This window comes from Onychostruthus taczanowskii, unplaced genomic scaffold, assembly GCF_017590055.1.
Source record: "Onychostruthus taczanowskii isolate IOZ18803 unplaced genomic scaffold, ASM1759005v1 scaffold10, whole genome shotgun sequence".
In the NCBI taxonomy this organism is placed as follows: Eukaryota; Metazoa; Chordata; class Aves; order Passeriformes; family Passeridae; genus Onychostruthus; species Onychostruthus taczanowskii.
The window spans coordinates 16615098-16638907 of record NW_024496526.1 but is presented as its reverse complement, the minus strand read 5'-3'; the positions used below and the strand labels follow the sequence as shown (position 1 = coordinate 16638907).

The window sequence follows — 23810 nt, the reverse complement described above, 5'->3', positions numbered from 1 at the left end:
TCCCTCTTCTTTTTTTTTTTTTTTTTTTAGTTTGGTTTTTTTGTTTTGGTTTGGTTTTTGGGCTCTTTTTTTTGTTTCAGTTTTTTGTTTGGGTTTTTTTTGTTTGTTGGAGGTTTTTGTTGATTTTTTTGTTTGTTTATTTTTGGGGCATTTTTGGTTTTGGATTTTTATGAGGGTTTTTGGTGGGTTTTTTTGTTTGATTTTTGTTTTCCTTTTTTTATTTGGTTTTTCGTTTGTTTGGATTTTTGTGGTTTTTTGTTTGGGTTTTTTGTTGTTGTTTTGAGGCTTTTGGTTTTTTAAAAAAAAAGTTTATTTGTTCATTGTTTTTTGGTGTTTTTTTATATTATTTTAATGTATTTTTCTCTTTTGAACATGACCTTCAACCCCAGCCTGTAAAGAGATTACACCAGTGATCTCTCTGTATCTTAACCCTCTCTTGTTACACTGTATGTGCTATTCTGAGCAGAAATTATATAAAGCAGCCTATGAGAAGCTCAAAGATAGGTACAGCGTTATTGTGGATGATCCCAGGAACCTGCTGGCCAAGTGGGGCAGCACCCTGAGCAGTCAGGTACTGTGGGGGCACTGGAGCAGCTCTGTGTGCCACCCTCACTCCCAGCAGTGTCACAGCCCTGTGGCTTTTGTCATGTTTCTTCACTCTTCACTCAATCTCCATCCTGCCACCCAAAAAGGAGCCACTTTTTGTGTGAGCTGCTCTGTCCATCTGTCCTGTATGTACTTCCATTATTGTGCATCAATGGACATCAGGGATCTTCTGAAGCCACTGGAGAGGTCTTAAAAATGCAGATTCAAGCATTTATTGTTTTATTACCTCTCTTTTCACATCTTCTTACTCATTTCTAGATAAAGCAACAGGGCTTAATCTCTAATTTACTTTCATCTCCCCCAAAAAATTCATAACTTCCTTAAAGTGAGAGCAGGAAAACTTGTTCATATTTACCCCTGGCAGTGTTAATTATCCAGATGTGAATTGTATGCACATGTGGCTGAATACATACAGCACCTTGCCTAAATCTCTCCACTCTCCAAGTGCCTGGGATCTAGAGCTGTGTCGTTGTTCATGTTGTTCATGAGTCTCTCTTGTCCTTGGTTGCCATTTGCATGGACAGAAAAGCTATAAATCCTTTGCCAAGATGCTCCTGCAGCACGGATGCAATGAAATTCTGAGGCCAGATATGCTGACAGCACTCTACAACACATACCTGTGGAGCCAGGTAATCTGCAGAGCTGCTGCTCTAGGACACCTTAGATGCCACTGTAGCTGCTTGGACTTGGCAAATTTACTGCTCCCTCTATTTCCATGGACTCCAGACCCCAAAGCTTCCTCCATCTGCTTCATGCTGGCTGTGGTAAAATAAAACAGAATATCTGAAACAATATTTGCTGTCACTTGGACGTGGCTCAGCTCAGGCTGAGCTTGTCCCCACTTTCTCCTTCATTATAAACAATTGGTATGTATTTCACGTATTTCTATTAAAAAAAAGCAAATTTCTGTACATTTCAGATATTGGATGTTAGCTCTTCCTGGTATTTCCCTAACCCAGTTCTTATTCTGACACCATTTCTTGGCCTGGACACCTTTGATAACCCCAGTTCCTTAATTCAGGAAGCACATGATGGATTTGCCAGGGAGATTCCAACATTTATCTCCTGCTGTGCCCAGAATGGTGTTAGACACAGAACAGTTATTTTTGCTCTGAAATCACAGCTGCTGGCAATCAGCTCACCCTTTGCAGAGGAAAAATCATTCCTGATCATGAATTGGAATATAAATGATAGACTGGAAATGCAGCAGTGGAAAACAATTCTGTCAGAGGGAATTGTAATTTGTTATTACACTGTGCCAATAGTGACATTCTTCAGTAATAAATTACTGAAGGTCTTTCAGACATTTGTGTTCCATTTTAATGTGGATTTATATTCTTTCACTACAAACTCCTTGCAGGTAACTTTGAGTATGTTTGAATTTAAAAGACAAGTGTCTGACCTGCATGTTCCCCGAGTTCACTCCGTGTTATCATTGATTATTTGTTTATCATTTTTCATATTTTGTCTGTCGCAGTTCCATTTCAAATGCATGGGTTTATTTTCTGATAAAGGGTAGAGCATGAAAATTCTTTTTTTAAAAATGTATTCTAACCTTTTCCAGCTGCCTTGAGGCTGCCTACAATGAATTTCCATCCTTGGTGAACCTGTTCTCACTTGGTGAACTCTGTGAGAAAAGGTTTAGAAACCTGAGCAGGGCAAGCTGATCCTTAAGAAAATCATTACCAAGGCACAAATCCTACTGCCAAAGCCTTGAAAATATCCTGGCATTGGGATATATTTGGTAATGTTTTTATCTCCTGCTGTGTGAGATGATTTATATTTCTCTTCACTCTGGTCACAGAATCATTAAGGTTGGAAATTACCTCCAAGATCACCAAGTCCAAATTTCAACCGATATGAATATTTTAAAATTACATATTTTCCTTTATGAAATTTTAAAGCATCTGGTCTGCAAGGATTGATTTTTTTCTAGCTCAGTCCTGGGGATTTTAGCTTGAAATAACCATAAAATGAATCAGACAATCAAACAGGCAGCCTCCTGGGCCAGGAAGGGGTTTGCAGTTCAGCTCATGGTGCATGTTCTGCTTTCTTTGCCTTTGTGGGAGGGTTTTGCAATTTTGCCCATGGATATAATCCCACCTCTGGGAGAGGTTTTGCCCTGCTCTGTGTGGCTAACTTAGAGCCTTTCTGCATCTCCAGATTCAGTACAAGAAGGACTATGAGAAGAAGAAAGACAAATACACCACGGTTCTGGACACTCCAGAGTATTTACGGACCACGAAGGTCAACAAGCAGATCAGTGACGTAAGTGTGGATCCTTTGGGATGGGACAATCACCCCCAGGGAATTCCCAGCTGACACCAAGGATTCCAAGAAATAACCCAAGCCCCAATTTGTCCCTTCAGATTATTTACAAGCTGGAGTACAACAAAGCCAAGCCCAAGGGCTACACCACCATCCAGGACACGCCGATGCTGCTGCACGTGCGCAAGGTCAAGGACAGGATCAGTGACGTGAGTGAATCCTCTGTGGCATCAAAACCACCCAAAATTCACTTTTTAGCTTGGTAGCCAATGTTTGTCACTCCTGTGTAACGCTGTCAGTGGAAATCATCACCTTCTTAGACCATATTGGCCTGTAAAACTCTGTCTGCATTCAGTGCTCTTTCAAAACCCAGTTTTTCAGGAGGTCTTACGTAGAATTTTCTTTTGGAGCTCCTAGAACATGAACATTTTTATGATGGGACAAACCACCCCTCACTAGAAATAAAAGCCATGAGCTGGAAGTGGTCTCTAAATCATTAATTTGGAGAGGTTTCTTTTTCTGGTTTTTCTTCCTCTAGTGGCTTTTTTTTTTTTTTTTTTGAGGCTCGAATAAAATATTTCATGTATTGCTGTGTTTATTAATTTCTTATATGGATACTGTGAATATCCATAAGGTAAATGGTCTGATCTAAAATAAATATGTTTTGATTCTAGGGCAATAGAAAAGTAAGAAAGGTAGAGAAAGGAGGAAGGAATGGATAGAATAATAAAATATCCATAAGGTAAATGGTCTGATCTAAAATAAATATGTTTTGATTCCAGGGTAATAGAAAAGTAAGAAAGAGATAGAAAGGAGGAAGGAATAATACAGAATTTAGAACTCCTACTCCTAATTCCTTCTCCTACCTTTCTCTCTGTCCTTTGTTTCATTGTTCCTTAGGTATCCATAAATGAGGATATGAAACTTCTGAAATTCAGTGTAGTACTGTCAGAATAAGTAGCCTAAATCTCATCCAGATGCTCCATGGATTTCTACATAATTAGTATATCCAGGAGAAAAAATAATAATTTTTATCCAGATACTAAAGTGGATCATTGAGAGACTGAGATGTGAATTGAAGGACATATTTTAAGCTCCAAACTGAGTGCTGAGATTTTCTGAAAGAGTTTTCAATTATTGTAACTATCAGTAAATAAGTTTCTTCAAAAGATTTCTTTTGGCTGCAAAAATCTAGAACTATTCAGAATTACTGGTCATAAATAGATTTTGTTTCATCTTAGTCTGTGCCTCATGGTGAGTTAAAACTGCCTCATTTTCTCTATAAAGAGAAGTGCTGCTGGAGAAAACCCTCCTTCAGGCAGGTGCTTGATATCAAGTTGTATCAACGGAATTTATTTTTCATAGAATCCCAGAATTATTTATGTTGGAAAAGCCTTCAAGACCATCAAGTTAAAGCTGTGCCCAACTTCCCCCTCATCACCAGCCCAGAGCACTGAGTGCCACCTCCAGTCATTTTCTCCTATTAAGATTTTATCCAGACAGGAGCAATTTTAATTAAGTTTTTCATATTTGGATGCTTTTCTTGTTGATGCTGATCTGATCTTTGCACACATTTTTTACATCTTTGTCTTTCTTCAGCTGAAATACAAAGAAATGTATGAGAGGAGCAAATCTCGCTGCAACGTCGTGGCAGATTCAGTTCACATCAAAACTCCCAGGCACGCCTACAAACTGAACAGCAACGTGAGTTCTGTCCTGTTCATGGTTTAATTTTATTCTGGAAGGTGGTGGGAACTGGCAGTGAAAGTCACAAGGAATTATTTCCACAAGAAATTATTCCACAAGAAATTGAATTCCACCGAATTTTTTGGGCATCGCTTCTAATCCTTACACTGCTGGAAGAAAATGTGTTTTAATTTATTTCATACTGAAGTGCTCACTCTGGTGAGTTGTCCTTGAGGTTCTTGTATGTCACACATCCCATTCTTCCAGCTCTCCCCTGTCTTCCTGGCAGAGACACAACTGTCCCAGGAATTCCATGGGATGATGCTCTTGGACACAAAGCAAAGCCCCATGGAAAACTTTCCTGTGTTGTCTGTTATTGGTGCCCAACACCCATTTCAGTAGGAAGGATCTCAAAGCTTTCCTCTTCTCCAAAGTCAGGACATCATTTCAGTCCTTATCCCTTTCTCCACCTTCATATCCCTTTCTCCACCCAGCAGTGGAAAACCTGCAGTGGCTGGGCTGTGCCTGACCCAGAGAAAAGCCCTAATCTGGTGTAGATACATTTTCCTACCTCTTCTCACAGGCCAAAAGAGAACTGGCCTCTGTATGTTGTGTGCATAGTCCCCAGTTTCCCATGAACTCTCATGAACTCTCCCTGTTTGCTTTTTCCCTGGACACAGCTGGATTACAAGAAGAAATACGAAGCAGCCAAAGCCCACTGGCACCTGATTGCTGACAGGCCTGACTTTGTCCAAGCAGCCAAGTCCTCTCTGCAGCAGAGTGATGTAAGCAAATCAGAATACACTGAATATTCCATTTCCCCACCTCTCCTATTCAGAATATTTTTTAATTGGAGAAGATCAGAGACTCTCTTACTTAATCTTTTCTTTTTCCTTCCTGCAGTACGAATACAAACTGGACCGGGAGTTCCTCAAGGGGTGCAAACTCTCTGTCACAGATGATAAAAACACAGTGTTGGCCCTCAACAATGCCATCCTGGCCAGTGATGTAAGGGCTGAATTCACCTTTCCTCTCCAAGTTCTCTACTACCACTTTACTCACTACTAAACTGTTCTGTTGCAAATATGATTGGATTAGCAGTGAAGCTTTGGACAGTTGTTCTCAGTCTCATTTCATTATTTGGTTTATTTAATTAACAAATTGACTGAATAAATTTGGTCTCGTAAAAGCCATTCTTCATGGATTAAATTAGTATTCAAAGTCAACATTGCCTGAACACCCCTAGACCTTATACCCATCTCTGCATTCCTGGTATTTAAATTGAAGTGTCTGGAGAAAATAGCACAAAATGCCTTTAATAATAACACAAAATATCTTTAATAATTACTAACAGTATGTTAGTATTCAGTATATTAAAAAAAATCCAAGTGAGAGCCATAGGAATGTATTGATTAGGTTGTAAGATGTCAAAATATGTGATTTTCTGCAAAATTTTGCACTAACAAGCAAACATGACTGTACCAATTGCTTTTTATTCTGCCAGAAGACAAAAAGCACATTATTTAAGTTGATATCTTTCCTTCCTGCTAGATCAAATACAAAGAGAAGCACAACAAAGCCCGTGGGACGTACCACGTTGTTCCGGACACGCCTCAGATCCTGCTGGCTAAGAACGTCAGCTCTTTGGTGTCTGAGGTAAAACATTCATTTACTTCTTCATTTAACTGGATTGAATTCCATTCTGGAGCTGCTGGGTTTGACCTGGCTTTCCCCTGTGCTGGCAGAACAAGTACAAAGAGCAGAGCAAGAAGCAGCTGCCCCATGGCTCCTTCACCACCCTGCCCGAGACCAGGGACACTGTCCACGTCAAGGAGGTGACCAAGAACGTCAGCGAGGTGAGTTCAGACTCAGCTCAGCATCTCCAAAGCTGAGCTTTTCTAATCCCAGCTCCAAAAGCTGCAGCCAGCACATTTTGGGAATGAGGTGATTCCTCTTTATCCACCTACAGAAGTTTCAGGGAGCTTTTTTCCAAAGTTTCTGTAGCATTTCCCTCTGTGTGACATTAAAAACTCACACGTGGCCCTTGTTGTTCTTGACAGACCAACTACAAGAAGAAGTTTGTGAAGGAGAAAGGCAAATCCAATTATTCTGTCATGCTGGAGCCTCCTGAGGTGAAACATGCCATGGAAGTTGCTAAAAACCAGAGCACAGTAAGTTTGCCTCTTTTTCCATTAATTTAGTAGGTCATGTAGCAAATTCATCTGAAAAAACCCAAATTTATGGATTTCTGAATCTCCTCCCAGCCTCCATGTTCAGGTGTAATTTTGAAAGATAAATATACAAATATTTACAAATATAAAATTGCACTGAAAGAAGGGATTTGTATTTAAATCCCATTATAGGATTTCAAGTAGTCTGGTGTAAATCATATCTTATAATTTTTTTCCAACCCTTCAGGCACATATTTATTTCTTCACTTGCAGACAACTTGCAAAACCAGATTTCCAGATCCATGCCTTGTGAATTGTTTCCCAAAACAAACCCATGAGCTTTCTCAGCAACGTTGCTGTATCCTTAATTGGTGTATTCACAATGAATACATTTAATTTTCTCATTAATTTTCTTTCCTCTGTCTTCTTCCGTGGATTAGATTGAATACAAGAAAGATGCCAAATCCAAACTCCACTACACACCTATAGCAGATCGACCAGATATTAAGAAAGCAACTCAGGCTGCCAAGTTAATCAGCAATGTGAGTGGTTTTAAGCTTTCTGTATAATCCTTTAGCCTTAATTTAATTACAAAATCCAGTAGATTAATTAAAAGAGGGTTTCCTGACTCCTAAAGGATTTATTTCTTTGGTTAGATTGAATACAAGAAGCGTGGAGCAGCAGGTGTGGGTGTGACCATGCTGGGACGTCCAGACATTGAGCTGGCCAAGGAGGTGTCCAAACTGACCAGCCAGGTAAGGGCAAAATCAAACCTTGGTGAAACTCAAAGCAGTGAGAGAAATGAGATGAAAAATTAATTTACAGAGTGATGTCATGATTGCAATTGAAATTATTTCCAAATTAAGGGAAAAGGGAAAGAAAGGGAATGCGGGGAAGTAAAAATTAAATACCAATACAAAGTATTTCTTTATTAAACTTTTCTACTGTCATTAATGGAGATATAAAACCTTCCTAGGATAATGCTGTGACATAAATGCTGAAGCTGAAGTGTTTGCCCTGTTCTTTTTTAGCTCTTTGGGTATTGGCTTTACCAGAACCAGCCTTCACCCAACTCTTATTTTCCATCCTTTGAATGGACACTTGGTTTCTTTCAGCCACTTTCTTTTTTCTTTGTATCTTTAAAAGAATCTTGTGCCAGGACCTCAGTCCCTCTTGGGTCTTTCTCACCTCTTTGTGTTTGAATTCTGGATTTTTGCCTTTCTGACTTTGCTTTCTTGCTGCTGGTTGTAGGCAGAATATCTCAAACAACACATGAGAGGCCACGGAGCTGCTTCCTATGACACTCCCTGGATGAGAACCTTTAAGAAAGCAAATATGCTAAGTAGTCATGTAAGAGAATTTAATTAACTGCCATTTCATGCCATTGTTGTGCATTTGTCTCTTGCTGGCATAATTATCTTGCAATTCTGCAGCACCCTGTGAAGCTTTACATGTCATTCTGCCCTTCGTAATGGTTTTGGAGCTTCCAGGTTGTTTATGGAAGGTTTAAGTGCACTCACATAATGTCAAAACTCACCTTTTTCACCCAAAAATCTAAAATCTGAGCTGTTAAGATGTAAAAATGAAAAAAAAAAAAAAAAACCAACAAACCACAGGGAAATACATGTGTAGATATATATGTATGACCAACCTGAACAATGGTGCTGGTAATTTTCAGTGAACAGTCACCAGAACTTCATTTTAACTCTTCAAACTTCTATTAAAACTTCATTTAAACTTTAATGAAACTGTTTTATTGGCTGGAATTTCCTAATGGAAGAGCAGGCTCTGACTGAATCAGTCTCACTGAGAAGTGAAGCCCATACTGGTGTGAGAGCTCATTGTTTCTTAGACTTCTTCCCATATCAAAACCTTTGGAAAACAGAAAACCAGAGCCTGGATTGTCCATTTGGGAGTGGCAGCAGACAGGTCTGTGCCATTTCAGTTTTACACATGTATTTCCAAATGAAAAAAAAAAAGGGATTTTGTTTTTTCCATGTCTGGCTGTGTCTGCTGCCATGTTTGGATGTTGGAATGTCCACCACGATGTCTGCAGGAAAACCAAGGATCTCCTCAGGAGAACCAACCATTCTAAACTGATCTACAAGAAAAAGAAGTTCTATTTGTTCCACTTCAGTGATGAGATCCTGGTTTTCCATTCTTTTTCCACTCTTGGTCTTTCAAACATTCTTTGCTGAGATAGTTTTGGTTCTGAGGGAAAGTGAGCTGCTGGAGGGGCAGTGAGTGAGCAAAGAATGGTTGGCATCATCTTTAGCAGTTGTTTTTTCTCTTGGATGTCTCTTCTCATAAACTTAGTAAAGCATCTGTCCACTTTGTGTGTCCAGTTGTGTTTTTTAGTTGGATTTTGTCTGTCTGGCTTGCTTGCTTTTGATTTTGCATTGATCTCCCAGCAACTCTCCTTTTGGGTTTAAAAAAACTCTCATTCCTGTCAATATTCCTGTGCCTCCAAGCTGGATCTGCTGGATTCTGATGGCTCACAGTGCTATGTTTGACTTGGCTGAAGCTGATGTGGTTTGGAAGTGTTACTAAAATTCTTGTAGAATCTAATTAATTATTTATCGTTAGTAATTAATTGTGTCACTGCTCTGTTTGTGATTAATGTCTTCTTTTAATCCAGACAGAGCACTCTGTGTGCATAACAATAGGTAGAAAAGTATTTAATGTATTGACATCTTCAGTGCTCTAAAGTCTTGAGGTTTTTAAAGCTCTTATTTCTCCAAGAAGTTTATAAAAATTTCTTCTTAACACTCTTCCGTATACTCTTACATTATTATATTTTATATATTATATATTAATGTTATATAATATATAATTTTCTTGTATTTTACTTTTATTATACCTGTCTCTGTTTGTCTTTGTGAAACATCTTTACTCAATGGACTGTTCCCATCAAGTGAAAAACTCTTCACCTCCAAAGGTCAGAATTTTGGCACCACAATTCTCTTGACTCTTTTATTTTTACAATGAGGAGGTGTGACATCTGCACTGGATGAAAACTTGCAACTGGTACCTTGTGAATATCAGATAGATGTAGATTTTCTTTCCATCTCAGATCATTTTTGAAGTAATCCTTTTTCCAGTGAACACCTTCAAGTTCCCGCGCTTTCCTTCTTCTGCCAGCCAGCCCCACTGAAACAGGGCCCCTCTGCAGAGTGAGCAGCTGTGACACCTGGTTGTTCTCTGTTTAGGTGAAATACAAGGAGAACTTTGCCAAAGAGCTGGGTAAAAAGCCCAAATATGATTTGAAGGAGGCCAAAATCTACAAGACCCTGAAGGATGCCCACAACATGGCCAGCGAGGTACGTTCGTCTTGGCTTTTCCTGGGAGGAGACCCCATCCTGCTTTCCCAAATCCCTCCTTTGTGTGGTTGGAACCTCCCCCGGGCCAGGCTGGACCAGCAGGGCCCTCTCCTGATGGATTGACCCTTATTCCCTGCAGGTGAAGTACAAGGCAGACCTGAAGAAGCTGCACAAGCCCGTGACGGACATGAAGGAGTCGCTGCTCATGAACCACGTGCTGAGCACGAGCCAGCTCGCCAGTGCTGTAAGCTCAGGGTGATCCCACAGCTCCCAGGGTGGGAATTCCCTTGGGAATTCCCTGCTAACTCCTGCTGTAACAGCTGCTCCTGGGGTACCTCCATGGGCATCACCTGGTAGTGATCTCTTCCTCTGCTTCCCAACGGTGCCTCCTTAACCGGCGGCTGCCCCGCGCGTGTGCCCTGGGAAGGGAAATCCTCATCTCCTGTAGCACTGCTAATGTTGTAAACACTGATCACTTTTACTGGGTTGGTTCTTGGTCCCATTTTAACTGACTGCAGAACTGCTCATGTTTTAAACCCTCTGATCATTTTTACTGGATTGGTTCTTGATCCCATTTTTAACTGATTGCACTACACTAACAAATACCTTTTTTTTTTTTCCTTTTTTCTTTGCTGATTACTATATTTAATTTTTTAATTTTTATCTGGATTTTTTTACTTTACTTGTTTTTACTTTTACTGGATGTTTGTTTAACACTCCCCTATTGTAAATCCACGTAATTATGCCTAACAAAATAATTGATAAAGAGAAAAGGCAAAACCTTTATTGCCTAGTACAGCCTTTTCCTTACCCGCTGTGTTTTCTCTCTTCTCTTTCTTTTTCTTCTTTTAATCCTGGTTTGGAAAAAAACTTTTGTTGCAATCCAAATGACCATAAAATATAACTATTCCCTCACATCTTTAACCCCCAATATCAATTCTAAACTTCTTGGTTTTTGTTTTACTTCTTGCATTTCTAATTTCTCTCTGATATTCCGTTGAAGTGTTGCTTTGATTGGACCTAAGAAGTAAATTTGCTGAGGTTTTTTTTTTTTGATTGAGATGATTTTTGACACCTTCCCTTCAGTACCAGTACAAGAAGCAATATGAGAAGAGTAAGGGTCACTACCATGTGGTGCCAGATAATCTTGAACAGGTTCATCTCAGGGAGGCCTCAGAGCTCCAGAGCCACGTAAGTTGGACGTGTGTTTGTCCCTATCCCAACTCACTGAGCTCCAAATTCCATCAAAATCCTCCCAGTGAATCCTCCAGGCTGGGACATTCCCTGTCCCTCTCTGCCCCACCAGCACTGCACCCCTGGGGAAGGATCCAGGGAGCAGAACCTGCCAGTTCCAAGTGCAGAACACATAAAATACACAGATAAAATCTCCCTGTGATTCCTTCATTCCAGAGCCAATCCCTGTTGCCCACCTCTGCTCTACATGGATCTTTTTACACAGGTTAATACATTTATCAGGGGGATTTATCTCTGGAGAAAAAAGGACCTGGGAATCACAGAAACCGGGAACTGAAGGAATTAGGGTTGTTGCTGACAGTGGATTTCCAACTGCTTCATCCATTCCATGATCCAAAGGAGAGCTCTGCTGACCTCTCCTGCATCCAAAACAGCTTTAACCAAAACTATCAACATGGCTGGAGTTTTCCCCTCTGGAATAAAACAGTGGATCACTCCAGAGAAATTCAGAGTCTCATTTGGTCTCTGATCCTCTCTGTTTCATGTATTTATTGGCTGTAAAGCAAGAGAGGAATTACTGCAAGAACACCAAGGGCCACAGCTGATTGTTCTGTGCTTGGCACAGAATTCCAGAAGGGTCTGGGGACATTTGGGATTATCACACCCACCCCTGCCTTGGAGAGGGACACCTCCCACCATCCCAGGCTGCTCCAGCCTGGCCTTGGGCACTTCCAGGGGTGTTCAAGGCATGGAAAGGCAAAGAGGTCCCACAGCCAAGGACCACAAAGAAATGGTTGTTAATGTAATTGATTTTTAAGTCAATCCTTGTTTCTCCAGTCTGGGATCAGGCTCTGACTTGGCCACAGCATTCCCTCACTGAGCACTCTGAAAATCTGGAGACTAGAACTCGAAGCAGGAATCATCTGCATGGACATTTTAACTCCTGGACACCGAATTTTACATTTGCTGATCAATAATACACATTTCAGAAAGGCAAACTGCATTAGACATTCAGTTTTTATCCCAGAAGTGTTGATAATAGGCACATACTACTTGATTAATTAGGTCTTTGGTTATTTAGGAGAGTGACTCTGTCTTTTCTTCTCAGGTGAAATACAGAGAAAAGTATGAGAAGGAAAAAGGAAAGCCCATGTTGGACTTTGAAACTCCCACATACCTGACTGCAAAGGAATCTCAGCTCATGCAGAGTGAGGTAAAATCAATACTGATGGGCTGAAAAGTTTAAAATTTCTATTTTATATTAAACTTAGGGATTTGACAGGCAATTGTACTTGCACCTTGTGCAGGCTGATAGACTGAAAAATTATAGTAATTTCATATTTCTTTATGATGGTTGTTAAATGCTGCATTGAGCATTCATGACACTTTCCTGTCATGAAATGAGTTTATCTGTAATTTTTTTTAAAATGAAGCTTAAACAAGTCTTTGACTAAGGAATGTGGTACAAAATTAATTTTACTTTTACAACACAACACAGTGTTTGTGTGTTATCACAAGACACAGAAAGTGGTCTGCTTCTTTTTTCACTGTGTGTTATCACAAGACACAGAAAGTGGTCTGCTTCTTTTTTTTTACCTCAAAACTCCATTTTTGAGAAACTCTTTTATTCCCTGCATGTCATGTCTCTGCTGTCACAGGTTCTCCCCTGACCTGTCATTTTCTTTTCCTGAGCAGCTTTTTTGTGTTTATTTGAAATTTATTCCTCTTCTGGCCCAGATGGAGGCTGCAAAGCAGCTGTATAAGGCCATTAGTCCTTGTGGTACCTTTGAATGCTTTCTCTGCATAGATAAATGAGTAGAAAAATAAAAAATAAACCCAGGATCAGATCCTATTTCCATAGAAAGCAATGAGCTGCTTCACAAATTTTAGTGGGAAGAGGATTTAACATCAACTATACCCAAGTGATTTTGACACCCTCCCAGCTTTGCACATTATGAAAATATTGTAATAAATACTTGCTGTTTTGCTTTTTCTTTTTCTTTTTTCTTTTTTTTTTTTTTCTTCTTCTTCTTGCTCTCATTAGAAAGAATATAAGAAGGACTTTGAAGAGTCCATGAAGGGCAGGAACCTCACTGGCCTGGAGGTCACACCATCCCTCTTGCATGTCAAATACGCCACCAAAATAGCGAGCGAGGTACCAGCTCCTCTGGGCTTCCTTCCTCTGCCTCCTGCAGCACCTCCAGCATTCCCACTTCTTCTTCCCCACTCTCCTCACCCACACTGAGCATGTTTACATCCATTTTGTGCTGTCAGCTAATTTGCCATGGACATTTCTTCCTTGTCCCTTAACCATATTCCCATGTGCTGCCCCTCTCTGACTTCCCTCAGCCTAACTGGTCCATATGTGTGTGCCTTGGCAATTTATCTTCCACAATAATCCCTATCTTTTGTTGGAGTACTTCTTCCATAACCCTCTACAATATTCATTCTTGTTTTTCAAATTTCCTTTTTTTTTTTTTCTTTTCTTTTGGAGCTTTTGGAACTTCTTTTTCTTTCATTTTCTTTAATTTTTTTGCAACAAAGTTGGCAGAGTGTAAAACTCCCTTTGGTCTGGCTTTGCAGTGTTTTTCCTTCTCCTTCTCCTGCAGAAAGAGTATAGGAAGGATCTGGAGGAAGGAGTCAAAGGGAAAGGACTGACAGCCTTAGAGGAGACTCCAGACATGCTGAGAGCCAAGAATGCCACTCAGATCCTGAACGAGGTATGGGAGAGCTTCTTGGAAAATGCCTGAGTGGATGGAATGTTTTCCTGCCATGGCAGGGACACCTTGCACCATCCCAGGCTGCTCCAAGCCCCAGTGTCCAGCCTGGCCTGGGACACTGCCAGGGATCCAGGGGCAGCCACAGCTTCTCTGGGAATCCATCCCATCCCTCCCCATCCTCCCAGCCAGGAATTCCTTCCCAATATCCCATCCATCCCTGCCCTTTGACTGGTGTGAACTTCACCATTCCCTGGAAACTCTTGAGTAGAGGCCAGGAAAGAACATGGATGAGGGAGTAAGGGTCAAAGTGGACTTCTAAGAGAGCTCTTTCCTAGATTCACAGTCACTGTCAGGAATTCAGATAGGAAACAGGAACTGGGATCAACAGTCACTCAGGGGACTCATTAGTTAATTTATCAATGAACTAAACCAAGATTTAAGTAATGAAGCACAACCTGAAATAATCTGAAATTATATCATTTGTGTGCATCATTATGAGTTAATATTAGAGGTATTCCTGGTTTGGGACAGGCACTGTTCCTGGTTAGGATGGACACTATTCCTGGTTTGATATTGGCTCTCTTCCTTGTTTGGGATTTGTGCTATTCCTCTTTGGGATGGGCACTGTTCCTGGTTGGGATTGGCTCTGTTCATGGTTGGGATGGGCACTGTTCATGGTTGGGATGGGCATTGTTCCCTGGTTGGGATGGGCACTGTTCCTGGTTGGGATGGGCATTCTTCCCTGGCTGGGCTGGGCACTGTTCCTGGTTGGGATGAGCATTGTTCCCTGGTTGGGATGGACACTATTCCTGGTTGGGATGGGCACTGCTCCTTGTTTGGGATGGGCACTGTGCCTGGTTTGGGATGGGCACTGTTCCTGGTTGGGATGGGCACTGTGCCTGGTTGGGATGGGCACTGTTCCTGGTAGGGATGGGCACTGCTCCTGGTTGGGATGGTCATTGTTCCTGGTTGGGATGGGCTCTGTTCCTGGTTTGGGATTTGTGCTATTCCTCTTTCGGATGGGCACTGTTCCTGGTTTGGGATGGGCACTGTTCTTATTTGGGATGGGCACTGTTCCTGGTTGGGATGGTCATTGTTCCTGGTTGGGATGGGCACTGTTCCTGGTTGGGATGGGCACTGCTCCTGGTTGGGATGGGCTCTGTTCCTGGTTTGGAATTTGTGCTATTCCTCTTTCGGATGGGCACTGTGCCTGGTTTGGGATTGTGATATTCCTGTTGGGATGGGCTGTGCTCCTGGCTGGGACTGGCCCTGTTCCTGGTGTGTGGCTGTGAACCTGACCCCTTTTCCCTGCCCACCCCTGGCTCCCTGCAGAAGGAGTACAAGCGAGCCCTGGAGCAGGAGATCCGCGGGAAGGGCCTGACCGAGCTGGCGCTGGAGACGCCGGATTTCGTGCGCGCCAGGAACGCCACCGACATCGCCAGCCAGGTCTGTGCCACCCTGACTCTCTGAGCTCCTTAGAAAGGAAAATTCAGATTTTTCTGGGTAAACCCAGTGTGAGCTGTTGTGCAGAGACGACCGAGGGCCCTAAACGTGAGCTTTGCCCGACAGATCAAATACAAACAATTGGCAGAAATGGAGAAAGCCAACTACACCAGTGTTGTTGATACTCCAGAGATTATTCATGCCCAGCAGGTCAAGAACCTTTCCAGCCAGGTATCTTGAGTGCAGCAATTAATCCTGCTCATGTGGGAACTCCAGGAAATACTAATGAAACACCCAAATAACCACCTCTCACTACCTTCAGGAGGCACCAGGGAATAATTCTTTTCAGAGTTCTGGAATTCTATGGCAATAATCAAATTAATTTTACTGCTGTGTCAAGTGGCACAATAATTTCTCTTGCTTTGCAAAGCTAATTCTTCTTTAAGCAGATTCTTCTTAATTTTCTACCCCTCAATAACCTGCTGTCTAAAATAAATCTTGCACAGAGGCATAATCTCAGTTTCTGTCAGACAGAGAAGAACTCACATCTCCACAAAGATGGGCACTACTCAACAATCAATAACTCCAGTTGGTTTCTTGCTGCTTTTGTGTTTTCTATTTTAATCCATTTGGGGCTTTCCATCAGAAAAAATACAAGGAAGATGCAGAGAAGAGCATGCCCTACTATGTGCCCGTGGCTGACACACCAGAAATGCAGAGGGTCCGAGAGAATCAGAAGAACTTTAGCATGGTAAGTCCAGAAATAAGTAAAAAAACCTCCCATATTCATCTCAGTTTTTGAAGAAAACTGTGGGGCAATTTGTACAGCACAGAGTTAACACTTTCCATTTTCCATTTTCACAGCTTCAGTATCAGTCAGACCTACAGAACAGTAAAGGAAAAGTCACAGTGGTTCAGGACACCCCAGAAATCCTGAGGGTGAAGGAAAACCAGAAGAATTTCAGCTCGGTATGGTCACCTCTGTCTTCACTCCTCAGCCCAAAAAATACACTTTAATGTCTTTAATAACATTTCAATTTTTGGGTGCTCCTCCTACAGGTACAGTAGGTTTAGCTGGGCTTTATAAAGTGTTTTCCCTGCTCTTTTTGTGGGGTGATTGCCCTCTTTCACAGGCACAGCTGTGATAGGGTCAAACAATCCCTCCTTAAATTAATATAATTATTGTCCCTTTCCTTTGTGCTGTTCCCATGCCAGTCCCTCCCTGTCCTGCTGCCCCTCGTGCTCTGTGTGCCTGCATTGTTGCCCAGTTCCTGTTGCCATCAAGTCTCCTGTGGCATTTTGCCTCCAGCACCATTAACAAAGTGGAAAATATTTGTATAAATCAAATAAGAGCAAATAATGATCTTCAGTCCTAAAATTAGCCTCCAAATGTTTTGATTATGGAATTATGGAACGGGTGGAAGGGACCTAAAGCTCATCTTCTTCCATCCTGCCACGGGCAGGGACTCCTTCCACTAGCCCAGGAATATTCTACTGAAATACATTTGCTATTTTGATTTATTGTATAAATTATCTCCTACATAAAAAGCATTAAATAGAAAAGATCAGCTTTTTTTTTCCCCAAATGGTGCTCACTTTGGACACCTTCAGAGAGGCAGTGACCAGAGTGGATCCTCTGGGCTTTCAGCTGCTCCTTTGTGTCCAAATTCAGTGTCTGGGAGCAAGAATGTTGTGTTTTGGATGCTTAACCTTGTTGTCTTCATTCTAAATGTTAAGATTTTGTATAAAGAAGACATTGGAACTGGAACCACAATTGAAAAGACCCCAGAGATGCAGAGAGTTAAACGAACCCAGGATAATATCAGCTCGGTACACAAGGATTGGTTTTTAATACTCACTCTACTGCTGCTAATTCAACTTGAAATAATTTTTTTTTTCTATTTTTCTTTTCTTTACATCTTGCTAACAGTGGTTTGGCAATAACCCACCCAGTCAAGGGTGACTTTCTGGAAGTTTTTGCCTATCCTTGTTACTTTAACAGTAACCTCTCTAATGATTAACATTCTATTTCTTACTCACAACCCATTTCTAAACCACGAAAGATTTTGCTTTCAATTTGATCTCATCCCAGATATAGTTTGGACAGAAAAAAAGAAATATTTAGGTGGGAAGGGATGTGTTGAAATCATCTATTCCAACCCTGTGGCTCAGCTTTAGGATGAGTTTTGAGTATCCCACAGGATGAAGATTCCACAACCTGTTCCAGGGTGGGACCATCTCCCAGGAAAATCTGTTTTACTCTGCTCAGACTGAATTTTCTGGTCGAGAATTTTTTGGTTTGTTTTGTCCTGGCAAACTTGGATGTTATCTAAAAGGTCACAGCCTTCTATTTTACCTATTAATTTTATTTCAAAGCTCCTAAATCTCCTCCATGCCTTTTTTTGAATGGTGGTGTCATTTAGTGTCATACACTAACACTGCAGCCAGTTTGCTCACTCATAATGTGTTAAAAATGTTAAAAATGTTTTTGTGAAAGGCTTTTTTTGTTGTTAGCAAAGCAGAAATGCAATGGCACCGTCACTGCTGAAACTTGTGTGATGATTCTGACTTTTGTTAAATAGGAGGGATTCTTACACATCCCAAATTCTCCTTTGGCTGGTAGAAAGGCAAAATAGTGTCAGGTTTAAAGGAATTCTTCTGGTTTTATAAAACCTTTTCAGTGCCATTCCCAGTGACTCAACAGCTGAATTGCCTTGCCATGGATCCCTTGGGATGGTGTTGAAGTCCTTTAAACTTCCCCTCTGCACAGATCAGGACAAAGCTCTTTTATGAACCTTTGAAAGCTTTCCTGTAGATCCTTTTCCCTCCCCTAATTCCCATTCCTTTGCAGGTGAAGTACAAGGAGAGCATTGGCAAAGGAACTCCCATTCCTGACCTGCCCGAGGTGAAGCGCGTCAAGGAGACCCAGAAGCACATCAGCTCGGTAATTAATGTCCCTGTTCCTGGAATGTCCCTGTTCCCAGCACATCAGCTTTCCCAGCACATCAGCTTGGGAATGTCCCTGTTCCCTGGAATGTCCCTGTTCCCTGCACATCGGCTCAGTAATGTCCCTGTTCTCTGGAATGTCCCTGTTCCCTGGAATGTCCCTGTTCCCTGCACATCAGCTCAGTAATGTCCCTGTTCCCTGGAATGTCCCTGTTCCCTGGAGTGTCCTTGTTCCCAGCACATCAGCTTGGGAATGTCCCTGTTCCCTGGAATGTCCCTGTTCCCTGGAATGTCCTTGTTCCCAGCACATCAACCCGGGAATGTCCCTGTTCCCTGGAATGTCCCTGTTCCCTGCACATCAACCCGGGAATGTCCCTGTTCCCTGCACATCAGCTCAGTAATGTCCCTGTTCCCTGGAATGTTCCTGTCCCCAGCACATCAGCCCAGGAATTCCCTGCTCTCTGCCCTCTCCAGGGCCTTTTCCTCTTGGGAAAGCTCCAGCTCTCCCAAATCCCCGTGGCCAGCAGCAGGAAATTGAAATACCCGAGTTTTACAGGAATTACCCCCATCAGTCACTGCCTGTGTTTCTTCCGTGGCCTTTTCTGAACACAGAGCTTGGAACAAAAATGAGCCAGGTTGTGTGCTGAAGTTTGACTGGGGAAAAAGGATCAGGAAGACAGAATTTGAGGGAAAAATCCCAAATGGAGCCTTTTTGTATGACAGTTGTATGACATCTCACTTATGGACAACTGAGGTTTTTCCAAATAATTCTTCATTTTTTCTAACCTTCACCACAACTTGTTTTTCCTTGCTGTAATTGATTTATTTCTTTCAATGACACCAAGCAGTGGATTTTTTTTTGTTAGTTTGTTTTGATACAAGTTTTGTTTTGGTACAAGGATTTTCCTACTTGCAAGAGGAGCTGTGAGTCAAAATGTGCCAATACTCTAGTCAGGTATTCCCACGTGGTTGGGGTTATTCCACAAACATCTCCTTTCATGAAAAAGACCATTTTTAAAAATCAAATAACTACAGGTTAAATTAAACCTCATAACATGAGTGGTGGTACTCAGTTGTTTTTATTTCCTAGAGATTTAACCCAAAGTAAAGTAGTGGTGCAAACAAACAGAAGTGAAAATTAGTGAAGCCCACAATGAAGTCTTTGTACACTGAACAATTCCAGAAAAGGTCAAGCTGTTTATTAATCCCATAAAGAAATGCTGACTGCCTAAAAAGTAATTCTGTCCTATTTCCTAAGCTAAGATGAAAAGTAAAATATCCCTCTCAGGGTGGGGTCAGCAGAATATTTGAATTTGTGTCCTTTAAATGAAGAACTGAAGGGAAATTACTCTGCGCTGGTGCTGATAAAGATGCTGAGGGGTGTGAGCTGTGTTTTCTTTTGTGTACAATCCCAGTCTGCAGTGGCAGTGAGCAGGTCAGGGATGTCCCAGGGGTGCTCTGACCCTGCTTGTGTCCCACAGGTGTTGTACAAGGAGGAGCTGGGGACAGGAACCCCCACCCCTGTCACCCCCGAGATGGAGCGGGTCAAACGCAACCAGGAGCAGATTAGCTCGGTATTTCCACCCTGCAGGACTTATAACAACGGGCTGTTGTTATAATCCTGTGCTCCTAACACCCTAACCTTGTTCTTCCTCAGGGGTGTAGTCCTGGCTGTGCCCTGGCTGGGTTTTAACTCATTGATCTTCCACTGTTTGTGCTTTTTGGGGGATTTACACCTTCACGCGCTTTTCTTCTAAGAACAAACCTGCCTGAAAATAATCCTGCCATTTCCTGAGCTAAGCTGGGCAGCAGAACATCCCCATGGAGTTGTGGTGTTTCTCCCCACGTTTGTTTCACCCTGAGCCTTTATCTCCTCTCTGCAGTGATGCATTCACAGAATAATCCCCCACAGCCTCTTCCTTAATCCTCGTGCGGTGAATCCCAAGTGATCCTAACTCTAAACACCATCCCATAACAGTGGGATCTGGTGGGTCTGGCCCGTGCTGAGGGGGGTTTTTGTGGCGCTGCTGTTGTCCCTCACAGGTGTTGTACAAGGAGGGTTTAGGGGCTGGCACTGCCACGCCGGTGACGCCGGAGATGGAGCGGGTCCGACGGAACCAGGAGCACATCAGCTCGGTACTGAGGGATCTCCACCCCTGCCCCCTTCCAACCCCAAACCCAGTCCCTGTAACTCCTCCATGTCACATCCTTGGGTGTGTTGGGAGCAGCCCTTTCCTTATCAAACCCCTGAAGCCCTGGCAGGATCCTGAAGTTTTCATTTTCCCCTCGATTTAACTCGTGCCGCTGTTGCAGATGGAAGGTTTTAACCTCAGGAATTAAAGCCCTGGAGCAGGGCCTTCCTTTGCTTCCCAAGGAAATATTCCTTGTGGGAATGGTGCCACTGCTCCTCAGGAGCTGAGCCCACCCTTCCAGCACCTCCTGCCAAAGGGAAATGGACTCCCAGCCCTTCCTGAGTCACGGGACAGGGAATGGCTTGGGTTGGAAGCACGAGAGCCTTGTCCCTGCCCTGCTGGGGCTCTGCTGTGTCTCCAGGGCTTGGTGAGGAGCCCAGGTGACATTCCCAGCTCATGGCAGTGAAGGAACACCAGAAACATCCAGTGGAGATGGGAAAGTGCTGCAGGAGTGAATTCCTGTCTGGAATTCCCCCTCCTGACACATCCACTTGAAAGAGCACCATGCCACCACTTTGTTCTGCAGTCCTGGTTGAATTTGTGACATTTTGGGGTCACTCTGCCCAAATCCCACCTGAAATTCAATCCTGGCAGAGATCCCTGGGACAGGCACAGGCACCTCAGCCTGGCTGCAATCCTGGCAGAACATCTGGAGCTGGAGTAGGGAAAAACCTTTGCCAGGGAATTTCCAGGTGCCTTGGAACATTCCAGCAGCTCTGGCCCTGGCTGAGGTGACAGCATCATCACCTGATTCTTGTCCTTGAGGGTTTTGTACTGAGCCTTGACCAAAGCAAAACTATTTTTTTTTCCCACACTTTGCAGTTTCCTAATATTAAATTATTTCTCTTCTCTCTCTTTCCTCCCTGACCTCCATGTCCTCCCCTTTCCTTCCATTTTCTTTTATTTTAATTTGTTATTTTATTTTATTTGAATTTCCACACTCCTGCTGCCCACAGGTGTTGTACAAGGAGGGGCTGGGTGTTGGCACCCCAGTTCCTGTCACTCCTGAGATGGAGAGGGTCAAACGCAACCAGGAGAATTTTAGCTCGGTATCTTTTTATCATTACAGGAAAAAACTCAGTTTTATGTGGCTATGTAACACCTGCAAACTTTAAATGCCCTCAAATTAACTCATTAAAAAATCCTCCTTTTGCTCTTACATTTTTAGCAGCATTTTTAAGTACTTGTTTTTAAAAATATTTTTCCTATCATTTAACACTGGGTGTTTCATGTGCATTATTTTTTTCCTGAAGTTTAAGCTATTTGCATTTTTAAACCTATTTTTTAAAATAATTTGCTGAATTCTCTTCCTGTAATACTTTGTTCCTCTGCTGGAGCCTATCCAGGCAGTTGGATTTGTACTCCCAGCTGAATTTATCACAATTAATAACTGATTTATGCTCCCTAATTTTTCCTGCTTTCTAGTACATTTACTTCAATCCTTTTTTTTTTTTTTTTTGATTTTTTGGTTTTGCCATGTATAAAATCCAAGCTATTCCCTACCTGACCCAGATCCGTGGCTGTGATCCCTGAGCCTGCTGTGATGGGGGTGGGATGGGAAATCAGCTGGGATTGGTGCCTGCATTCCTCCTGCCTTGGCTTTGAGCCTTTTATTTGGGTTTGAGCCTTTTATTTGGGTTTGGAGCCTTTTCCTTTGTGTTTGGTGCCTTTTCCTGTGGGTTTGGTGCCTCTTCCTTTGGGTTTGGTGCCTTTTCTTTGGTAGTCAGTACTTTTGTTTGTGTTTGAACCATTTTCTTTGTGTTTGAGCCTTTTCCTTTGGGTTTGAGCATTTCCTTTGGGTTTGAGCCTTTTCCTTTGGGTTTGAGCATTTTCCTTTGAATTCGAGCATTTCCTTTGGATTTGAGCCTTTTCCTTTGTATTTGGTGCCTTTTCTTTTGGGTTTGGTGCCTTTTCCTTTAGGAAATGTGGCAGGGATGCACTGGAAGTGTTCTGGGGGTGTTGGAATGTGTGGAAATGTGAGGGAAGTGCCACTGAAACCAGGAGAGCACTAGAAATTATACGTATATAATACATAATGTATTAAAAATATATAATAGAAAAATTATATTAATTAACATATATTAATATGTTATACATAATAATTTCTAATATATACTATATTATTTATGTATAATTCTATCCTTTTTCTCAATATCCCACCTAAATTCAGCCTCAGTCACTGCAGAGTTTTAAAAGAGTTTTTCCTCCTGAGGGATTTTTACCCCAGGACGTGTCAGAAGCCCCTCTCTGATGCTCGGGGAGTTTTTGGTGCTGCTTTGATTCTGTTTCTTGCCCCTTGCCCCACAGGTGTTGTACAAGGAGGAGCTGGGGACAGGAACCCCCACCCCTGTCACCCCCGAGATTGAGAGGGTCAAACGCAATCAAGAACACATTAGCTCGGTAGTTTTGAACTCCAAAAGCCAAAAAAATCCCCTTTAATCGATTTTAAAAGACTTTTTAACCAACCAAACAATATTCTTGTTTCCTTATAATTGACTTACCCCAAAAATAACATCCTTGGCCCTCTCAGAATTCTTTTTTCCTTCATAATTATTACTTACATTGTTCTTATTCCCTTGACTTTTAATTACATCATTTTAGTAATTGAATCTCACCTTTTGGATTGTGATTGCCTTTTTTTTTAACTCTTAAAAACCCACTCTGTTTTCCTTAATTAGTCCCAAAAATCCTTTTTTTAACTCTTAAAATCCCACACTGCTGTCCTTACTTGGTCCCAAGAGTCTATTAAAACTATTAAAATCCCACCCTATTTATTTTATTTAGTGTCAACAATCCTTTTTTTGTTTTTAACTCATAAAATCCACCCTGTTTTCCTTATTTAGTCCCAACAATTCTGGTTTTTTTTTTTTTAACTGAAAAACCACCCTGTTTTCCTTTTTTAATACCAACAATTCTATTTTAATTCTTAAAAACCCATTGTGTTTTCCTTATTTAGTCTTACGATTTTTTCTTTTTTGACTCTTAAAACCCACCCTGTTTCCTTTATTTAGCCCCAGCCATCCTGGGTTTTTTTCACTCATAAAAACCCACCCTCTTTCCTTATTTAGTCCCCACAAGTATTTTTTTTTAACTCTTAAAATCCCACCCTGTTTTCCTAATTTAATCTCCACAATTCTTTTTTTTAACTCTTAAAACCCTGCCTCCTTTCCTTATTTAGCCCCAACAATTTTTTTTTTTCACTCATAAAAACCCACCCTCTTTTCCTTATTTAATCCCCCCTTCAGTTTTGTTCCATGGAGTGAA

General features: G+C 41.8%; 1 protein-coding gene across 25 annotated transcripts in view; it reads left to right on the top strand.

The window, feature by feature from the left end:
• Positions 1–23810, top strand: part of NEB (nebulin) — a 92140-nt gene that overhangs the window by 58758 nt on the left and 9572 nt on the right. For 11 of the 25 annotated variants that reach the window (XM_041404800.1, XM_041404991.1, XM_041404982.1 and 8 more), the window contains 25 exons: positions 1131–1235; positions 2770–2874; positions 2976–3083; positions 4474–4578; positions 5241–5345; positions 5464–5568; positions 6112–6216; positions 6306–6416; positions 6621–6731; positions 7172–7273; positions 7388–7486; positions 9941–10051; positions 10191–10295; positions 11138–11242; positions 12354–12458; positions 13290–13400; positions 13855–13965; positions 15298–15411; positions 15535–15639; positions 16055–16159; positions 16273–16377; positions 17146–17238; positions 18260–18352; positions 19836–19928; positions 20398–20490. In XM_041404800.1, coding sequence (XP_041260734.1) covers positions 1131–1235; positions 2770–2874; positions 2976–3083; positions 4474–4578; positions 5241–5345; positions 5464–5568; positions 6112–6216; positions 6306–6416; positions 6621–6731; positions 7172–7273; positions 7388–7486; positions 9941–10051; positions 10191–10295; positions 11138–11242; positions 12354–12458; positions 13290–13400; positions 13855–13965; positions 15298–15411; positions 15535–15639; positions 16055–16159; positions 16273–16377; positions 17146–17238; positions 18260–18352; positions 19836–19928; positions 20398–20490 — 2610 coding nt within the window. The remainder of the gene's footprint in view (positions 1–1130; positions 1236–2769; positions 2875–2975; positions 3084–4473; positions 4579–5240; positions 5346–5463; positions 5569–6111; positions 6217–6305; positions 6417–6620; positions 6732–7171; positions 7274–7387; positions 7487–9940; positions 10052–10190; positions 10296–11137; positions 11243–12353; positions 12459–13289; positions 13401–13854; positions 13966–15297; positions 15412–15534; positions 15640–16054; positions 16160–16272; positions 16378–17145; positions 17239–18259; positions 18353–19835; positions 19929–20397; positions 20491–23810) is intronic. The other 14 variants (XM_041404940.1, XM_041404866.1, XM_041404827.1 and 11 more) reach the window with 9 other exon arrangements.